Raw genomic sequence first — 21,290 nt, forward strand, 5'->3', positions numbered from 1 at the left:
AGCTAAAAAAACCATAATTTAACTCTCACTCAGTCTCGTGTCGGTAAACAACAAAAATCTTTGACGCGTTACGTAGCATAAAGTTTTATGGCTCATGGCTTTCTAGTGTGGGGTACCCGAGTTGCATGCGTACGTATATTATATATAATTATTCTCATAAGGTGTATTCGGGTGATTCTGAAAGGAAAAAATACTAAAAATGTGACTCTCATTACACCGGAATACGAGTGATTTTTAATGACTTTCGGGACTACCCGATTTCCGAAATGACCCGAATACACCGTATATGAAATTACACATACGTTAAATAACAGCTACTTTTTCCGTCGATTGATGTGAAAGTTAATCAACCAATTTCGATACTTATATATTTTGTTTTAAAAGGTACACATTCACTAAGGTTTACACAAAAAAAGGCATGGCATCTTGTTGGTATGGTAAGTAACCTACGTACCAACAAGATAAACTTTAAATAACTTTTTATGATAATGCATTACAAAATATACCATCAGATGACCAGCCACATAAGTAGATGAGCACCTACTTGAATAATCATCGCGAAAAGAGTATGATAAAACAACAACGTAGGCCTGAACAAGGTTTTCCCGTGTTACCGGTAAACAATCCTATACATATAGAAAAGCTATATATATCTGCCGTCATCGATTATCGTCGAAGCAAAAGTTTCCAACTAGATTTGCTCTTACAACAAAAGAAAACGAAGATCTTAAGCTTGCAAACTTTTCTTCGCGCTTTAACGACTTCCGGACTACTTCTTCTGGGGTTAAACGTGTATTTTTTATCTAACAACTTTTGAACCTTAAGAGAGCTTCTAACAAGTTTACAAAAGGAAAATATAGTAAAGTATCGTGAACCTAATTTATTTTTATAATGTACATTATAATAATTTTAGTTATGTTAGTAATTATTCGAAGGTAGGTACTTAAGGGTAGATTTTAAATGGGTAAACTTTATTTACTATGCGTAAGTACGTATAATGAAGACGAATAAGCAATAGACTGTTACAATACCTACGTTTTTCTAATAAATATTGATCAGAAATCTGTCACAAGGAACTTTAGTAATATTAGATCGAACATCGAGTCCATATCGGATATTATTAATACTATTGGTAGAGCGAAGTCGCGGATACGACTCTCAGGCCGGCACGTGTCGAGATATGAGCAGCTCAATGCACAGATTACACTCACCAGATGTAGTTTATACAATGGCTTAAATCTATAACGCACTAGCGCTTGCATCCTACAATCCAAAATAAAGTTTCTGTTTTGTACTCGTAAGTGTAACTTAGAATGAGAGCGGCTACCGCTCTTTCATTTGCGTTTACGTTAAGTTCAGTTGCTGCGTTACGCTTACTCGTAAAATCTGTGTACACGTAAATAAAAAGTGCCTGGTTATTAAGAAAATGAAAATTTGGCTTATGTATTAAAAGTTTTTGAGTATAGTTCAGCAAAAATAGACACATTATATAATCTTACCGTTTTACTAACGTGTATTTACTCACCACGCTCGAGTCTAACCTAACCTAACCTTACACTAAGATAGGCGTGCGAGTAAGTTCAAATAAAAGACAATAGGGCATGGATTGCACCTATAAAAGAGGCGGCAATTGGCTTTAAATAACGTATGTTCATAACACGGAGTCTATGGGACGTAGTCTAGTCCGGTGACATAGTTTTGGTCCCACAGGGCGGTTATTGAATTTCTCGCAACTCCGTAATGCAGTTTCATGGTGCGCTTGTTGGCATTACAACTATGCTAAACTATAATATATGTGCTGTGTATATATGTATAATAGGTACTAGCAACCTGCGAGATTAGCTCTGATTGAATAGTCTAATTATGTCGCTTAATCTATATCTGTATTCTGTAATTAGGGAATATATATAATAAATATAAACTTACTTAATACAGTATGCAGTAAACTTACTTAGTACAGTAAATAGTTACTTACATGGAACTGTTATTCTGCATTAGTATTAACTCCCGTACCTCTAAGTTTAGTATTTTATATTTAACTACCTACTTATATAAAATCTTAGTAATATATATAGAGAAATATTAACGTCTACCGTAGCCACGCTAGAGCTTTGGCGTGTCTGAGCAGCCGCACCCAATAAAACAATGTGTTATCTCATTCACAGAACCGAAGTCTCATGAAACAATCTGTATCAATTGCTTGCGTCACGCTAACGTTCGCGATCTAAAACAATAAACGCGCAGCCTCCCCAGTACGGTTACCATCAGTTTGTCACTGACATAAACGCCGTCGAGAACGTAATTTACTTTCTATACATCCCGTTTGCACTAATATGCGAGTGCGAGCGAGATGTATAGAAAGTAAATTACGTTCACGACGGCGTTTATGTCAGTGACAAACTGATGGTAACCGTACTTAAAGCTGTATGCGCATAACCATTTCTCACCTCTTACGCTTTTCCGGCTCTCCGGTTTTCGACTCGCGTAGATAAACCTTCATTCGCTGAGATTTAGGCAAAGCGGATGGAAATTAATGGAGGCATTCGCTCGCTGCCTTACGATGTCTAGAGTAAAAGTAACTTTGATTTGTTACAACGCAACACGCTATAAAGGTTAATCTCGCATATATTACGCACACAACTGGAAGTCCTAATTAATGACGGTGTAAATTCAAATCCCTGTTAAGGCGGGGTTGAATAACTATGTTTATCAATAACTATACAGTAATTTAATTTAAGTTATTTTAACGCACAAATTATAGATTGAGACTAGCGCTGGTAATATAATTTATAAGAAGAAGACGTTATTTATTTTACGTAAACGTAATAGTGTGTATAAATCTGGTACTATAATGTTGCATATATCGCGTCTAAAGCGACGGCCCGGTCAATCCGAAAATAGCTTAAAATTCTTGACGTTCGACAACCGTGTGAATGTGAAAAGGCGGCGGTTTAAAAAGAAAAATACGCGCAAGATGTCGGCGGATTTTAATTGATTTTGAGCCACCCAGATGAGATTATAGCATGTGAAACTCTTTTGGAAGCTAGCTTCTAGGTCACAGATCAAACTAAAACTCGCAACAATTAACGAATAACTTCGCTTTTTTAGAATACGTGTTACAATTGAAAATATCCCGGAGGGGGGAAGCCAGATGAGATTTATATTATCATCAATTAACTCGTTTTTTCTGTTTTTTTTTGCTTTATTAGGATTACAATTGGTTTCCCTTACCGCTGTTATTGTTCACCGTAAAGCGACTGGTACAAATCAAAAGGTTATTTTGTTGATTACGAGCCGAGGTTAGAATCCAAGAAATTGCTTATCTTTTGTATTTTTTACTCCATTTTTCTAATAACTGTAAAGAAAACGATGCATTAAAAAAAGTTACGAAACCGAACCATTTCTTTTAATATCTACATTTTTCGGTACCGATGTGCTCAATGATTAAAATAAGAGTACAATAATATTGAAGAGGGTAAAATCTCGAAACCTTCTCTGAACTTGTGAAAAGCAAGCACAAAATATATTTTGAGTTTGGATTTGAATCAACGGTTGTAAGAAAAATACCATTTCATTTGCGATTGAGCCAATGTTTCGAAAGATATCTGCCCATTATGGCTAATAAAATCAATATAACACAAGAATAACTCACAATAAATTTAATAGACTATTCCGAAACCTCTATATTTGTTTAGAAAACACAACGTTGAAATGCGATAGCATGAAACAAACAAATCGGCATCGATTTAATCTTGTTCATGTTACATGTCCGACATAATAGCCCTCCAGATCAGCAATTATACGGGTCAGGTTTCAGAATAACCCCCATTAGAGTATAAATTAAAAGTGTAAAGTACGTCTGGGTAATTGTGGCCGTAACGGTCATCAGGGGCGAGAACGTTACGATTTATACGCGGACTGTTGATGAATTTTGGAGAATTGTTGCCATTTTACAGTGGTTCCCGCATATCGGAGAGATTTTATCTGCGCACTTTATGAGGTAACCTGGACCAATTTTTTTTTTTCAATTGTGGACAAGATTTTTTAATCATGAACTGGCAGCCTTTTTTGAGACAGCCTTTTTCGTGAGTCTCTTATATAGGTATTACTTTGATATCTGTCAATAAACACGTTTAGACTAGATAGATAGACGTCGCAATAAAAAATGCTTTTGTACTGTGTTATGAAACAAAATTTGTTTCATAAAATGGATATTAAAAAATAGAATAGAATAGAATAGAATGGAATAGAATGGAATAGAATTGATTTATTCGTAAGCACAAACAATCGGTACAATACATTATATTAAAGAAAACACAAAATAATATAGTGCTAGTTAAGTGCCACGAAATGGCCCCATCTCAGTATGTTGCTGGTGGCTTCCAGTGCTGATCTTCCGATGACTTATATGATATTACTTCCAACACTAGGCTGCAAAGACGGGCATCTGTGTGGACTGTGTGCCTTCTCGTATACGCATACTTATGGATCAAAACAGTTTCTTGACTATTTTCCTTGCTTCCGGCTAGGCTGGTGTGTTCGTGACAGATGATTAAGGGTCTGATAAGGCTTCTTCAAAAGAGCACGACATTCAATTTATTGACCACTACAAACAATGAGCTTCTCAGATATAACGTAATTTTACTTATTGAGAATTAAATTGTAAACGTTATTTCGACGGGGCGGTTCTCACACTATCCTCCTGAATTTTAGAAGCTATAGTTTCGTTTTTCAATTAAGGCCCTCCTACTATTGATCAAAGAATTATTAAAATGTATATTATAATGTACTAAAGGTCTCACGAGTCTAATAAGTAATAGACATTTGCTATCGAGTGACAGTATTATGTAACCAGAGTCTCGTTAAGCTGGACAATATTTACAGATCTTGGCATTTTAAGCTAAGTCAAGCCGGTGCTAAAAGTCTACGTATTTCATTATTTCGCGTCGGCCACACAATGGTGTTTAAATACGATTCTATACGATAGATCGTTTGACCTCGAAGGTGAAAGGAGCGCGGTTAGAAAACGTTTCCCTCGAATATAAAGGAAGGCCGGCTCTGTGAATGTATTGCCAGGAAATGGGGAAACTCGGCCAAGAGTAGTACGAGGGATGAATTAAAGGTCGGAAATATGATGGAGCCTCGGTTAGACAATGACGTATTTTTACTGGCGTTATAGTCACTTGTGGCATTTTGCTATTGCGAATCTATGATAGGATTATTAATTATCAGCTGGCGATAATTAATAATTAAGCTTTATATCGGTAAATCTTCAACAAGGTTTTTCATATAAATCACAATCAAGTAATTTTGTAATTAAGGCTTTCTAAAAATGCACCTAAATAAGGTGTCCGTGCCTTCGCTTGAACCACATTATGAGATAACACCCTTTTAACTCAGCCTTAATCAAGCGAATTCATCAACTAGTAGCAAAAATATATGTAGGTACTTTAAAAACTAAAGCCAAACAAAATTAATCTTTCAAAACTCGTCATCAAACAACGTAGTAACATGATTATGAATTCCAAGATTTTGCAAATGCGAAAACATATGGAAATTAATTCATAATTTAGATTCTGCTTATAATTTGGTCGTGGAATTTGTGTTAGCAATTGCATTACAAGAAGCGCCCCGCGTTGGGCGCCACTTATTTGCCGAGCAAAGTTTACGCGGCTCACCCGCTGCCAAGCTGCCATCTAGGTTTACCTCACAGATCATTTACAGATGGAACATACAAGATGACTTGCGGTCACCACGTGTTAGCAAATAATGTGTCGTAGAAATATTTTTTAGCTTGTAAGATTTTTACTACAGTATGTACGTATGTTAGTTTGTAAGGTATGTATCTATGGGCCTTAGTTGCCTGATAATACATGATATTTAATTTAATTTAATTTAAATTGTCAACAAGGAGCATGCTGACAATCAACTGCATCATTTTAATGTTTATGTACACAATTGTGCCCGTAAATAAATTACTTTTCATTATTTCTTGCATTGATGGTCCTATCCTAATAACAATAAATTTAGTATAAGAGCGCAACTGTCCGTTTCGTTTGCGAACATGTTTATTGTGTTTATGAACTCAAATTGAATTTTCAGTGGTAAAACTGAGCTATTGTGACATAAAATAGTGCAGGGTTTATCTTAGTTTTGCGGCTTGCGTTGCGACTTAGCACTTTAAGACTATTCGAGACTGTTTTTCATTAGAGAAAAATGTATGGTCTCAGTTGAAAGCTTGCCGCCTTCTTCTACTTTTACCTTATGGGTAAGCTAATCGCCTTGCTCGTAAACACTAAACAATAAAGGAAATTATTTTAACGTTTGCCGACTTTAGATATATTCCGATAGTTTAAGTGGTAAGAGTGGTTGAGTCGTTATGTCCTTACCAGGATATCACGTGTTCGCATCTCACTCAATGTGGTGAATTTTTATGATTTAACGCGTTTGTTCCGTATTGCCTAGTATGTAATACTAGATGGTGGTGACCACGAGTCAGTAAGAACGGTTCTAAATGCGGAGTCTTTGGGAGGTAGCCTATGGTTTAACCACTTGCGGTTGTTACAAACTTGATTCACACACGCTTAACAAAATTCTCAATTCATCGTTGTGTTTGTGTTTGATGTAGGTATTACTTCATTGTTACAACTTTGTTAGGATTTCCTGCGGAACAATAGAGGAGTCTAATTAGAATGAGGCATAAAATATACTTGGTAACACTCAGATTCCCTAGGCTCAGGGCCCACTCTATATTCGCTCGCGACCTACCAATGGATCGCGACCCATAGTTGGGGAAATGCTGAGTTACATAATGCATGAAAATGTCTGTATGGCCTCCAAGAGGCCTTTGTCAGAGCTTGAAATGTAATAAACAATGAGCCAACGAGTCGTTCCCGAGTGGTCCTATTATTGGACGCTGATAACACTGTTTATTTGCTAACGTTGTGCACTGTATTTAAAGAAGACAGACAAGTAAAGAAGAGGGAATTTCGATAGCTAAAGTGGAAAATAATCAATAAACCAGGCAGTCGACTGTATGCAACGGATTTTATTAGCGAACTGACGTACAAAAATATAAACAGTCAAAATAACATTAGAATTTAAATATGGAATTAAAAAAGAACTTAAGACTAGACATAGATAATAGTGTAAACGTATCAAAACCTATTTACATATACACCCTTAACATCCCACCCCCTTGTGTGCGAAAGCACACAAAACTAGCCAGACTAGATATAAACTGAGACTTTATGCCTCTAATCTGACCAATTTTTTAGAAGGTCGACGAAGAATTCCACCTGATGTGGCTACGTCCACCACCCTGACCACTCCGTCTCTGCCAGGGAATGTAGCAACGACGCGGCCGCGTGGCCAGGTTCCTCGGGGTAGGTTCTGGTCTACAATGATGACTAAGTCGCCAACAGTCAAGTCGAGCTCTCTGTTCTCCGCTATCTGGCGAGGTTGCATGGTTGGCAGAATTTCTTTTACCCATCGGTTCCAAAAGTGGTCGGCCAATCTCAACGCCTTCCTCCAGTCAGCACGTCTTAAAAGGTCTCGGTCGTCAAGGGTTGCAGGCAGAACCTGGTTAGAAGATGAGCCAATTAGAAAGTGGAAGGGCGTTAGGGTTTCCTGGTCTTCAGGGCCAACAGGGACATGGGTCAGAGGTCGAGAATTTACAATTGCCTCAGCTTCTAGAAGGAGAGTTACTAGGACTTCGGGATTAGGTTCTCTTTCTCGTAATGTGGCATTCAGCGCGACTTTGACGGTGCGAATCAGTCTCTCCCAGCATCCGCCGAAAAAAGGAGCAGCGGCAGGGATAAAGCTCCACTTTATTCCTCTATTGGCAGCAAAATCGTAGACCTCGTGCTGATAAAATTCGCGTAGAATTCGGTCTGCACCAACAAAACATGTACCGTTGTCAGAATATACAGTATTGGGAGCGCCTCTTCTAGCAATAAACCGTCGCAGGCTCATTATTGCGGAGTCAGCAGAAAGGGAATGTACAAGCTCCAGGTGAACGGCTCTGGATGTCATGCAGGTGTACAGGGCCACATAACGTTTCTCTTGTCTTCGACCGATCTTGGTATTTAACGGGCCGAAATAATCCAAGCCAGTGTACGTGAATGGGCGGCGGTGGTGGGCAAGCCGCTGAGGAGGAAGGTTACCGGTCATCGGATTCATTGGCTTTGCTCTTTTGATGCGACAGAACAAACATTTGCTGGTGACGCTTCGAACAGTACTGCGCAGATGAAGAAGCCAATATTTTTGTCGAACCTCATTGACCACCATTTCATTGTTTGCATGTCCAGCCTTGCGATGGTAGAAATTGACCAATAAGCGCACTACTGGGTGTCGTCCATCTAGAATGAGTGGAAACTTGATCTCGGAACCGACGTCTTGTACGGCAACGATTCTGCCAGCTAGGTGCAACAAGTTGTCTGGCCCCATTCTGGGAGAAAGCTTGGCCAGGCGACTACTCTTTGGTATCAATTCTCCACGTTCTATTATTGGGATTTCGTCACTAAATGATTCAGACTGTACTTTCTTCAGGACGTGCCTTTCTGCGGCTTCCATAAGTTCCGCTGTCAGGGGGATTAGAGTGGTGGACGTAGGTGTATTCGTACGTTGACGAAGCCTAACATCGGTGCTAGGAGCAACGCGACCTACGCGATCTAAAGCCGAGCGAAATTTAGACGCAGCTTGCAAAACGCGAGCAGTAGCACGAAGTAATCGTAGCCAGTCACTAAAACGACTGAAATCCGCGGTAATTGTCAGATGACCAACCACAAGTCCAGAAGTCTGCTTCCGCTCTTCCTGGACTATAGGCTGACCAGCTGGTTCAACAGGCCAATTCTCCGGAGGATCGAGGAGGAACGAGGGACCTGTAAACCATCGGTGGTTTGGATTAAGATGAAGCGGCTTAATCCTAGTGGCATCGTCCGCAACGTTCAAATCAGTTGGGACCCATTTCCAATCTTGCACGCGCGTATTTTCTGTAATTTCTCCTACACGATGGGCCACAAAGGGTTTGTACGTTCGTGCGTCACTTCTGAGCCAACCGAGGACAGTTCTTGAATCTGTCCACAGGAAAGTTCGTAAAGGTTTTTTCTTATGAAATTCCTTAATAGTGACAGCAAGGCGAGAAGCTATCAAAGCGCCCTGCAATTCTAGGCGAGGAATTGAAGTGGGCTTCAAAGGTGAGACTCTCGTCTTACTGGTGATGAGTGCGAGCTTGACTGTACCATCTGCATACAATAAGCGCCAATAAGCGACGGTGGCAAAGGCAAGCTCGCTTGCGTCCGCGAAAATGTGTAACTCCCTGTGTAGAGGTTCTCCATTCAGCTTGGCGTACCATCGTGGAATCCTAATTGTAGATACGTCAGACAGTTCCTTAAACCACTCGTTCCACTTTAAAATCTGTGATGGTGGAAATGGTGTGTCCCAGTCAATATTGGATCTCCACGCCTCCTGAAGTAGTATACGCCCTTTGACCACTATTGGGCCCAACAAACCTAGTGGGTCGTATACTTTCATGAGGTGGGACAACACTTTGCGTTTATTAAAACTGCCCTGTAGTATGAGACCTTCTAAACCGGTCCTAAATCCGATAGTGTCTGATATAGGATCCCATGAAACACCTAAGGCTCTGACGCTACTTGACTCACTACCAAGTGACATCTCACTAGGCTGGGCGGCGCGCAGTTCAGTCGGTACAAGACGCAATGCTCCTTGATCGTTAGAAATCCAGCCACACATTTCGAAACATGCGTTACGATGAATAGTCACAACATCGGATGCCATCTGTGCAGCTTCGTCCACATCGTCCAGGCTATCCAGGAAATCGTCCATGTAGGAGCTATGGATACTTGCGTTGGCTGCCGCTGGATAGGAATCTTGGTGAGACATAGCGTTTTTATGTTTAATGTACAACGCAGTAAAAGGACTGGACGATGCTCCAAAAATGACAGCTGTCATCCGATATTCTTTTAGAGGCGTTGTTTTCCTTGACTGAACGTCGCGCCATAAAAAACGTAGTGCGTCACGATCTTGTTCACGGATTTTTATTTGAGGAAACATTTCCTTAATATCAGCTGTTATAGCAACAGCGCCCTCTCTGAACCGAAATAAAATACCTAATAAATTTTCTAAAAGATCAGGTCCTTGAAGCAGCAACGAGTTTAATGAAACACCCTGATTAGTCGCGGCTGCGTCGTGGACAACACGAAGTTTACGTTTTTGTGGATGGTACACGCCAAAATGAGGCAAATACCACCTTATTCTTGCGTTAATGTCACTTTTATTAGGTTCAGATTCGGTTTTTAATTTATTTTTATTGTTATTCACACTTGACAGCTCAATGTCAAAATTTGTTTCTGCTTTATTCGGACTGACTGTACTAGGTTGTAAGTTATCAGATAAGGTGTGAATTTTATTTGAATAATCGCTTAAATTGGTATCGCGTTTGAGATCAATGCTGGTGTTGACGCTTTTAGTGATAAGATGATTATAATAAGTGCCGGGATTGCACTCCTCAGCATAATTTTTAGCAATCATGTTATCAATAAACTTTTTATACGCGTCAGCAAAGGCGGGCTCACGAATCATTCGCCTTTCGAGGCTTAGAAATCTTGATAAAGCTTGCGGGTAGCTATCGGGAACACACTGTATGTTGTCACGCCACGGAAGACCTACTTCATATCTACCGGTCGGTAAGCGTGTGGTGGTAGCATCAAGAATCTCGACGGCACGGGAGTCTAGCTTGCTAAATAGAGTCTCGCGCTTAGAGATACCGAGCGAGTCGAGTTTGTATTGCTCCTTTATCAGTGACTCCAGGCGTTCATTCTCAGAAGGTTCAGTGCGGTCTAACTGACAATGGTTGACGAACTCGACTGGCTTGGTTTTGCTACTCGTTGGTCCATACAAAGTCCACCCAAGCAAAGTGCGACAAGCGGCGGGCTCGTTACGTCTGCCTTCACAAACCTCGCGACATATTGACAGATGCCAATGCTCAGCACCAATAAGTACGGTTGGTGTAGCGTCAGCATATGTCAAGTATTCGGCTAGGTCTTTTAAGTGAGCATAAGATTCAATAGTCTCTCTAGATAGAGTTTGTTCGTTCAAGCCTAACGATTGTACAGCCTTAGCACGATTTACCAAATGGATGTCAGATTCATATTTACCTCTTATGTAAAAGTCAACGTACCTTACCTTTGTAGTTGTTTGTAAACCCATGATACCATTGACAGTTATGATCTCTTCAGGCCCTATTAAACCTATGCGAGCAGCCACTTTACAATCGATCATAGTCGCAGTACTGCCATCATCGAGAAACGCGAAGGTTTCATAGCTGCCATTTGGCCCTGACAGTGTCACTGGTAAAACCTTCAACATTGTAATATTTGAACATATTTCATTAGACGTTTTATGTTGGTTACACGATATACCTATATTAGACACAGTCACATTATTGTCTGACACCTTATTATCGGCTGGCGAGGAACTCGACGAATGCTGGGTACCACTTTCAGCCGCAGGAACGCAAATGATGTTATTAATCCGTGTATCGGGTGGAGGCGGTGATGTAAACGTTTCCTGCCTGCCGTGCAAAAGAGGGTTGTGTCGAAAAGTACAACCATCGACCCCGCAAGGGTTGCTTTTGCATAATTTCCATAGGTGTGAGTTGTCTTTTAGACATTTATAACAAACTTTGTGTTCACGCAACCAACGCCACCTATCGTCAACAGATAACGACATAAATTCAGTACAGTTTTTAATATTGTGGGATTTTTTACAATAAACACACTCTATCTTACCAATCGTTTTATTTTTGTCATGAGTGACGGAATGTATATTTTCACGTTTAAATGGTTTATTCATTGGAAAATGTACTCGTGATTGTTGCGGTATAGACATAGAAAGCCCTACTTCTGGCGATAAAGCGAATTTAATATAGCGTTCGTGTTCGCGTGTTAGAAAGTCAGATAAAAGTTCTAACTTTGACTTGAGATGGTTTGACGTTTCTGACAAATCTGACGCATAATCAGACCATCTCATTTTCATTAAAGGGTTAAATTTTCCTAGAATATTATGAAACAGCTCCGGCGATTGTAAATATTCTCGTAGGCCGAGTAATTTCATAGTAGACAAAGAATTGCGTACCTTATTAGCGAAAATACCTATCTCTTTTAGGTCAGGCCCGAGCCGAGGCAGCGTTTTCAAAATCTGAACTTCGCCGAAGACAATCATTTCGGGACAAGCAAATGTACGTTCGAGTGCTGCCATGATATCTTCGGAAGCTGCCGCGGTGTTGAGTAAAGAGGCGACGGCCTCCCGGGCGGGCCCGCGGAGTGCGTTATGTAGACGCGCCGTATTTTCTGCGGGGGAATAAGAAGTTTTAGTACTATCAAATAAGTACTTAAATTGAAGCCATTGTGACGAGTTGCCATAGAAAGTTGGAAGCTCAATTTTAGCTTTTCTTGGCACGTCTCGTGCGGCGAGCGCTTTAGCTGCGGCAGCCGTATCGGCAATAGCTTGTAAAAGCGTGGCAGAGCCGGTTATTGGCTCGGTTTGATCTTGACGGCGGCACTCTTCATTTACATGATCATTGTTAAAATCAATCAGTGCATTATCGTGGCCGTTTTGACGTTTGACGTCTTCACGCAATAAAGGTGAATTAATACGGTTATTTACTACATTACACTCTACAGTAGGTTCTGGCCGTAAATTTATAGGGGGATCGGCAGTCATGGAGGTAACTACCGCTATATGGGGCGGAATAGTTACACCCACTTCGGCCCGTGTGTCTACGGGTTGCCTTTCCTGATTTACGTCACGAACCCAAGATGCTGTACGAGAATATGCATTACTAACCGTGTGATTGGATCGCTCCTCGGCTTCTAAGGCGGCTATTTTCGCTTCAAGTTCAAGCTGTTCTACCTGTTTAACCTGCTCAAGGAGTTTCCGTTGGTTGTCGAGGCTTTCGCGCTCGCGTTGAAAGAGCTCTTGTTCCCTTTCTATGCTTTTGCGGGCCAAGTGGGCCTCCGCGGTCAATCGTCGTGCCCTAATCGTGGCCGATGATCGCGTAGAGCCCGAAGCGCGAGACCTGCAACTGAGGGGAACATTAACTTGTTCGGCGCTGGTGCCGGTTGTGAGGCACTCGCGAGACGTCCCGGGGATTTGCGGGTCGGAAGCCGCGGGTGGTACGGTGGCGTCGGCCGCACCGTGATCCAACTTTTTGGACTGGCCGAGCCTACCCGTGGCAGGGGTACCCGTTTCCGAGCGCGTCATTTTAGCGCTTTTAGCCGACTGCTTGGTTTTAGATCGCAAGATCATGAGTGAGGAAGAAGGACCAAAATAAAGAAGACAGACAAGTAAAGAAGAGGGAATTTCGATAGCTAAAGTGGAAAATAATCAATAAACCAGGCAGTCGACTGTATGCAACGGATTTTATTAGCGAACTGACGTACAAAAATATAAACAGTCAAAATAACATTAGAATTTAAATATGGAATTAAAAAAGAACTTAAGACTAGACATAGATAATAGTGTAAACGTATCAAAACCTATTTACATATACACCCTTAACAGTATTTGTTTTGTAACCGAAACGATGAGCGTTTCGAATTTCCAAATTCGCCAGCTATCGTTACGTTCCGAATTTCCGATCGTACTGTGTAATTGTTCATCTGTACCGCATCCTGATTTCGCAGTTTTATCTAACAGCCCCGCTTTCCATGAAAATACGGATTCAATGGTTCGTGAGAGACACAATAGAGTTTTGTTCACGTTCATTAATTAACTTCAAGATTTGATGCGTTCTTGTTTAACTGGCTTGGAGTTCGAAACAAACAAAATGGGATGTACAAAGTGGTTTGACGATCTACCGTTAAGTGTCTGCTGTAACGACCTGACGCGATTCACCGACATTGTTGTTTAGAATGGTTTCAGAACATTATGTGTTTCGCTCCAATTTGCGCCGTTAAGTTATATTATCTATAAAATGTTACAGTGATTAAAAGACTAGCATTAAAACTTTAAGCATCAAAATCTCTGTCTCGAAAACAATGGGACCTTGACAATTACAGGATACCAAAACTCCTTTAAGTTTGTTGAAAATTGTTTCGACCTTCTTTACCTTGAAACTGTATTAAAAACAACGCAACATTTCTCAAGGAGGCTTACTCGAGCGTCAATTCAGAGCTCTTCACTCACTCCAAGTTAAGTAACAAATGATCACTGAGTTTGACAAACAAGGCTCGCTTCTAATGTCTTGAAGGCGGTGGGAGCACAATGTCTAAAGCTTGGTTGACACCTTCATTACGCCGCTGACGTCTCGCAAATACTCGACGAATTGTTCGCGGAGAGTGTTATGAGTAGGACTCAAGAGTTCCCACTCAACGGTTTCGGCATCATTGGATTTGAATTGTTTAAGGACTTTTGCGTGCTAGACTTATACTCTTTTTAGCATTTTTGTACTCGGGGCGTGTGTAAAGGTAACTTGGGATATGCATATTGTTTTTAAACATGATTAAAGAAACGACCAATGAGAATATATTCTATACAGAGTGATTTGTTTATTGAGTGAATAATAATTGAATATTATAAAAACATATATGGGCGAATATATTTGAAATGTATTAACAATATATTGAAGAGACTTCCGTAAAAGGAAATAAGGAAAATAAAATAAATGGCTATTGCAAATCGAAAACGCCGCAGACAAAGCAATGACATTCTCGAAAATAAAGTTAATGGAAGCCATTTAAGACACACTTACTTGAAACGAAATGTGAGAAGCAATGGCACAATGTTTGTGCCATTTGGAGGATCTCTTAAGGAAAAAACAAGACATTTTAACGCAGCCATGGTGGAGTTAACATTTTTAGAAATCGTTAAATCAATTTTCTCTACACATAAATACAGTTCATGTTTTTAAAATACCTATAGGTAATTTAAGACGTTGTAACACCACTACTAACGACATCCAGTGACGAATAGCGGAACTACGTCATTAGGGCCAACATATGTCAAGAGATGGCGCTGGCGTCGAAATAGATCTCGCGAACGCTTGATCAACGTAGGATCCATAAGAAACCCTTGCCAATTTTGTACGCTATCTTTGTTTCTTCGAATATAACAAGTGCTGACGGTTACCCGGCTCACTTATTATACACTCCCGCCTTTCCCCTAAATCGATGCGATCGGCTCCCGACCCATCGTTTGGTGGTTGGCTTAGTTACATTCTGTACCGTAATTTGAGTTACTTTCAATTATAAAAAGGTAAAATTAGTCTGCGTTTCACTCGACACCACTCCACTCCTGGTTACAACTGGCGCTCAACGTTCGGCCGAATACCTCCAAGCTGGCGGAATCCGGAAGCGGACCTGCGGCTACACCCAAAACAAGACAATCACAGGGAGTGGTCTGAAAAGCTTGCGTGCATAAGATTTGCTATGAACACAGCAGTGAGTCTAGCGACAAGCCATACACCAGCCTATCTCACTTTTGACCGCGAACTTCGATCCCCCGACGATGTCACACACGACCTAAAGCAAATTGTGTTATCTGAGAATTTTGTGCCGGTCATTACTCCGAAACTTTTATTACTGGCTGAGACGCTAAAGCGAGCCCGACAACTCCGACAGGACAAAGAAGAAACTCGGAAGGAACAAGCTGACAAAGCAAGACGGCCTGACCCAGGATATAAAGCCGGTGACTTAGTGCTTGCCGATACCCACGCGGCCAGCCGTTCCGCCCAAGGAGTGAGTAACAAGTTGATGCCACGCCGAGATGGACCTTATGTTGTGCAATCTAAGCGAGGCGCGACATCGTACAAACTGGTTAACCCTAGCGAACCCGAGAAGGAAGTGGGAACCTACCATACTTCAGCACTAACCCCATTTAGAGGGAATGGCCCAACCTTACCGGAACCTCTACAGCCTATACGGAAGAGAGGAAGGCCTAGGAAGACAACCGCCAAAGCTACCAACTAACGAATATAAGAATCAATGTCCATCCTACTCGCCGAGACGTCTTCGTGGATAGAGGGGGAGAATATGTAACACCACTACTAACGACATCCAGTGACGAATAGCGGAACTACGTCATTAGGGCCAACATATGTCAAGAGATGGCGCTGGCGTCGAAATAGATCTCGCGAACGCTTGATCAACGTAGGATCCATAAGAAACCCTTGCCAATTTTGTACGCTATCTTTGTTTCTTCGAATATAACAAGTGCTGACGGTTACCCGGCTCACTTATTATACACTCCCGCCTTTCCCCTAAATCGATGCGATCGGCTCCCGACCCATCGTTTGGTGGTTGGCTTAGTTACATTCTGTACCGTAATTTGAGTTACTTTCAATTATAAAAAAGTAAAATTAGTCTGCGTTTCACTCGACACCACTCCACTCCTGGTTACAACGTATTATTTTTTGGAATGAACGGAAAATAATAAAACTGTTTACGTTCTCACAAGATCATAAATCGCCCCAGAGCAATCGTGTGTTGCTATTTCTTTTATCGGTATTTGCTAATTAAAGGTAGTTAATATAAAGTTTAGTTGTGTGCCTTGAAAGTGGCTATATAGACAGATTTGTCGGTCTCCACGTCATAAAAGCATGATGTGACGTGGTTCATCAAAAACAGTTTCATTTCATCATGAAATTATCCTTGGCGAGTTTTAAAAAAACTGCACTGCGATCCTTCTCAGAAAAGTTAAGAGGCATCTAACGACTTTGACAAGTTTCCTATATTTAAAGAAACGACTCAAGCTTTAAATTATAGCAGTGCCTATATACAGTTTATTTAGTAAAATCACGCCTTTCCTAAGAATGGGCATATACCTATAACGGGCTTATTTTCATTATTTTCATGCACTTAATAACTCTTTCTAAAATTTCACTCTATGGAACTCGCTAATTATGTAAACAAAAGTCACTAGTAAATTAATCATTCAGACACAATTTCAATATTGCGGTTTGTTTACATAGTTAGCAAGTTCCATAGAATGACACTTTAGTCAATACATCATTTTTAAAAACAAATAATGTAAAATTCGATAAACACTCACTAGCGATCTGCGATAATGCCGTTACAGCCGATCTCAGGGTTTTCAAAGTCCGGCGTCTAAAGTTCTTACGAGACGGGAACCTCTCCATATCGATGCTCACTGACATTTCAACTACAAATACAAGAACATGAAACCATTTGTTCGGAAAGCTCAGAATACACTGCGCGTAAAATTCGCGTTCCCGGTCAGGTGTGGAAATTGGTTATTACGATAACTTATTCACACATCATAAGGAATAGCCGCACGACTAGAGATTCTGCGTAATTTTAGGATTTTGCATATTAGATATACTGGATGACTCCTAAATACATATGTGCAAAATATTTTTTAACATACATATTTAGAAGTAATTTATCCATTACCAAAAAAAGTTTTATTGTATATCGACTTTTAAAATAATATATTTATTTAAGAATAAAAAAGCATAATAATAACACCTTCAGATCCACAGCGCAGGCTTCGTCATCAGACAAAAAGCTCATCCACCTCAGGTTTCGTCAAACTTTTAAAATTAAATATACATTATATTGGTATTGAACGGCGTGTGATTTTAACGCTATAAGTAACATTACATATCCCGTCTCTATCACACTAGTGTGGCCTTTATCTTCATTCAGATATTTTTTGGCTCGTCATGGGGACTTCCACGGGAGGGATAAAGTTGTACTAACTACCTCCCAAATTTTCAATCTAGTTAAGGCGTGTAAAAAATATTTGATTAGAACAGCGACTCCAAGCTCGTGGCAATCATCTGACGGATGAAGGTGTAGCGATGCGCAGTTCACGTAAACACTTCTGATGCGGCTATTCCCGGTGAGCTCATTAACAAAGGCGGCCTTTGCTCTAAACAAATACACAACTCACGTCTGGGGCTTCTAGCTCAATAGTGGGACCGGATTTTTGCACTATAAGTTTTGATAATTCTAAAGTTGAAAAAGTGATACTTATCTGATATGGGACATATTTTTAAGCATATTTGCAATATATGATGAAAAGTTAGAACGAGCGTTAGATATAAATTAGGTATTTATATATTTTTAGTAATGATTTTTTAATATTGAATTAAAGTGCAATGTTTAAGTTCCATTGTTTATAATATGTATGACGCTTTATAATGTAAAATTATTAGAAATTTTTTTAACGTGCTTCTTTATCAAACTACAATTAGCTTATTATTTTGTCGATATTGAATTAAAGTTTAATAAATCCACAACAACATATCGCATTTTTTAAGTTAATAGGCAAGCTAAAAAGCTAGAAGAATAAGATATATGCTCTAGAATTAATATGCGTTTTTTGTCCTATAAGATCTAATATTGAATTAGAGTCTGTAAAAATAAGTCTATTACTATAAAATAATATACGCAGCCATATTATGGAAAGTAAGAAATTTCTGCGTGTAGCTTGCATTGTAATAGTAAAATCTAGTTAAAAAGGCGCGAAATTCATACATACGCCGCGCTGGTCCGTCAGTCGCCGGCGCGGCGCTCGAGAGCCTATCATAGCCTACCTATACTTCGCCCCTCGCCCCACCTCCCGCTCAGTAACACTGTCTGTCTTTTCTTATCATTCATTTGTTTGTTTACCGTGCACATGTATAAATTAGATGCGGACATTACGTGAAATTAAAATATCTTATTACGTAAAAATACCTACAGCTGGTCAATCAGATCTTGGCAGTAGAAAGAGGCGGCAAATTTGAAAAATGTAGGCGCGAAGGGATATCGTCCCATAGAAAATTTGTGTTTCGCGCCTTTTTTTAGTGACAAGATTTGCTTGACCAGCTATATTTCATTATCTTGACTAATATTGTAATAAAAATGTACAAGATATTCACAACTATTTTTTACTATACATAGTTTGTAAAAACAAAGTCTCATTTCAAACATAGACAGAGAGAATCATCATACTATCTTTGACTTACACTAGTACTAGCACCCAAAAGAAAAGGATGAATATAGTTTTTTGTTTTTATTTACTGACAAATGGTTTGACCAACTATACCTATTTCTGGTTCCTATTGTCATGTCCTGTCCTATTCAAGGTCAATATCATAATATGTATATTATAAACCAACTGCTCAATATTACACGGTATACATCCTGAATATACAATAAGGTAAGTGAGGCCACTTACCTTATTGTATATTCCGTGTGGGCCGTATATGCCTATATACAGCCCACCTTAAATTAAAATGGTTTTTTTTAATAAACAGGATATGAAGTATGAAAAACTCACTCAAATAGGTTTCTCATTTATTTAAGTTTCTTCATTATACCAAAATAGTTATAAAAATATTACGATACTCTTGGAAAATATACCTTAAAAGTCCTATTTAGGTGTCCGTGCCTTCGCTTGAACCACATTATGAGATAACACCCTTGTAACTCAGCCCTAATCAAGCGAATTCATCAACTAGTAGCGCCATCTATCGCGCCACTCAAGTACTAATGTCGCCCGGTTGCCAGCGCTCGGCTGCTTTCTCTTCAGTACGCTTTTGTAACTCAGCCGAGCAACACGTTTACAAAGCAAGTTTGAAAAGATCGAGAAATTTAAATCGAAAAAATATTTTGTAAATCTCCGACTTCGTGACATTCCGCTCGGTGCCCATGGCCCAGCGACGAGACGCAGTGACCTTCCTACAGGCACCGTCATAAAAAGTACACGGGTACTTACGCCTCATGGCCTTGTCCTGTGGGACAACAAGCGTCGTCCCGTGAGACGACAGGGCGTCGTCCCGTGAGACGACATGGCGTCGTCCCGTGAGACGACAAGCGTCGTCTCGTGTCTCGTGAGACGACAAGGCGTCGTCCCGTGAGACGACATGGCGTCGTCCCGTGAGACAACATGGCGTCGTCTCGTGAGACGACAAGGCGTCGTCCCGCGAGACTACAAGGCGTCGTCCCGCGAGACGACATGGCGTCGTCCCGTGATCGTCCTGACAGATGACATGGCAGCGTCTTGTAAGACAACGAGCATCGACTCGTTAAAAGACCTTGTGAGATTTCGCTCAGTGCCCGTGGACCAGCGATGAGACTAAGTGAGCTCCTATGGCCATCATCATTGAACAGAATACGGGTATAAATGGCACATGGCGTCGTCTCGTTGGACGACAAGCGTCGTTGCGTGAGACGCCATAGCGTAGTCCCGTGAGATGACATGACATCGCCCTGTGGGACATCAAGCGTCGTCCTGTAAACAATAAGGCGTCATCCTGTGATACGACAGGCATCGCGATGAATTACGTCATCATGTGAGAAGACATTGCGCCATCTTGTGGTATCGTCCCGTAAGAGGATATTGCGTCCCAAGGGACTACATTGCGTTGTTCCATAAGACTACATTTTGTCGTATCGTGAGACATTAATGCGTCGTCCTATGAGACGATATCGCATCGTCCTCTGAAATGACATTGAAATGACGTTATCTTGTTAAACAAAAACCGTTGTCTCATCAGTCTCATGGCCTACCACTAACACGGTAGTGGACGACTTATTGGTCGCTTTATCGATCGATGTCTGCACGGCCGGACTCGCATTTAAAATCTCCATGGTCATGAACCAATGTGCGACCCAGTTAGTAGACGTCATCATCATTGTAGCCGACCAAATGGTGTGTCACCTTTTAGAACGACGAGCAGCAGAATTTCTATTGGCGGGTTTGGCGCGAAATTGATAACGAAATGTAGTTACAGTAATTGTTTCAACCTGCCGGGAAAAAAAGGACGGTTTCCGTCTTGGTCGTGTACAAATGTTGGTCTTGGTCGATAACTGCCATCTCAATTGCCGTGAGATACCAAACAAACCAAAAATATACATTCTGAGGATCCTAAACTGAATGACTAACTGGCCATGGAAAATAGCAGTTAAGAAACTGTGAAAAGGGAAGAGTACAAAGTGAAAAACCGTGTGTTATACTTTGCCCAACTAGATCCTATACCAAAAAGAGAGAGGGGGAGGCAAGAAAAAATTGACGTTAGCTTTAAAGAAGGAAAGAAGACTAAAACTCTCTCTTCTAAATAGGAATACCAATACACGTATAATGCCAATTCATTAACGGCTCTGTCATAGGCTAACAAAAGATATCTCTTTATTGCGGCTCTAAACCTGAAAATAAATAAAGAGTTAATGATATATATGAGTGTATAATCATCGCACTAAATCCCTCTCTTAAATGATGAATGACTATGAGACTTAATAGTGTCTTTGGGAATACTG

At 40.4% G+C, this 21,290-nt stretch overlaps 2 protein-coding genes across 2 annotated transcripts in view; both read right to left on the reverse strand.

Moving 5' to 3' along the window:
• Window positions 1-21,290, reverse strand: part of LOC134668317 (Kv channel-interacting protein 1-like) — a 252,474-nt gene that overhangs the window by 201,906 nt on the left and 29,278 nt on the right. The gene's annotated exons all lie outside the window — the stretch shown is intronic.
• LOC134668436 (uncharacterized) lies at window positions 9,901-13,356 on the reverse strand. The gene is made up of 2 exons (XM_063525918.1): window positions 12,871-13,356; window positions 9,901-12,374 (listed from the first exon to the last, which is right to left on the reverse strand). Exons 1-2 carry the CDS (start codon window positions 13,330-13,332, stop codon window positions 12,243-12,245), a joined length of 594 nt encoding a protein of 197 aa, XP_063381988.1. The 5' UTR covers window positions 13,333-13,356; the 3' UTR covers window positions 9,901-12,242.

The sequence above is a fragment of the Cydia fagiglandana genome, chromosome 10 (assembly GCF_963556715.1).
Source record: "Cydia fagiglandana chromosome 10, ilCydFagi1.1, whole genome shotgun sequence".
NCBI classification, from domain to species: domain Eukaryota; kingdom Metazoa; phylum Arthropoda; class Insecta; order Lepidoptera; family Tortricidae; genus Cydia; species Cydia fagiglandana.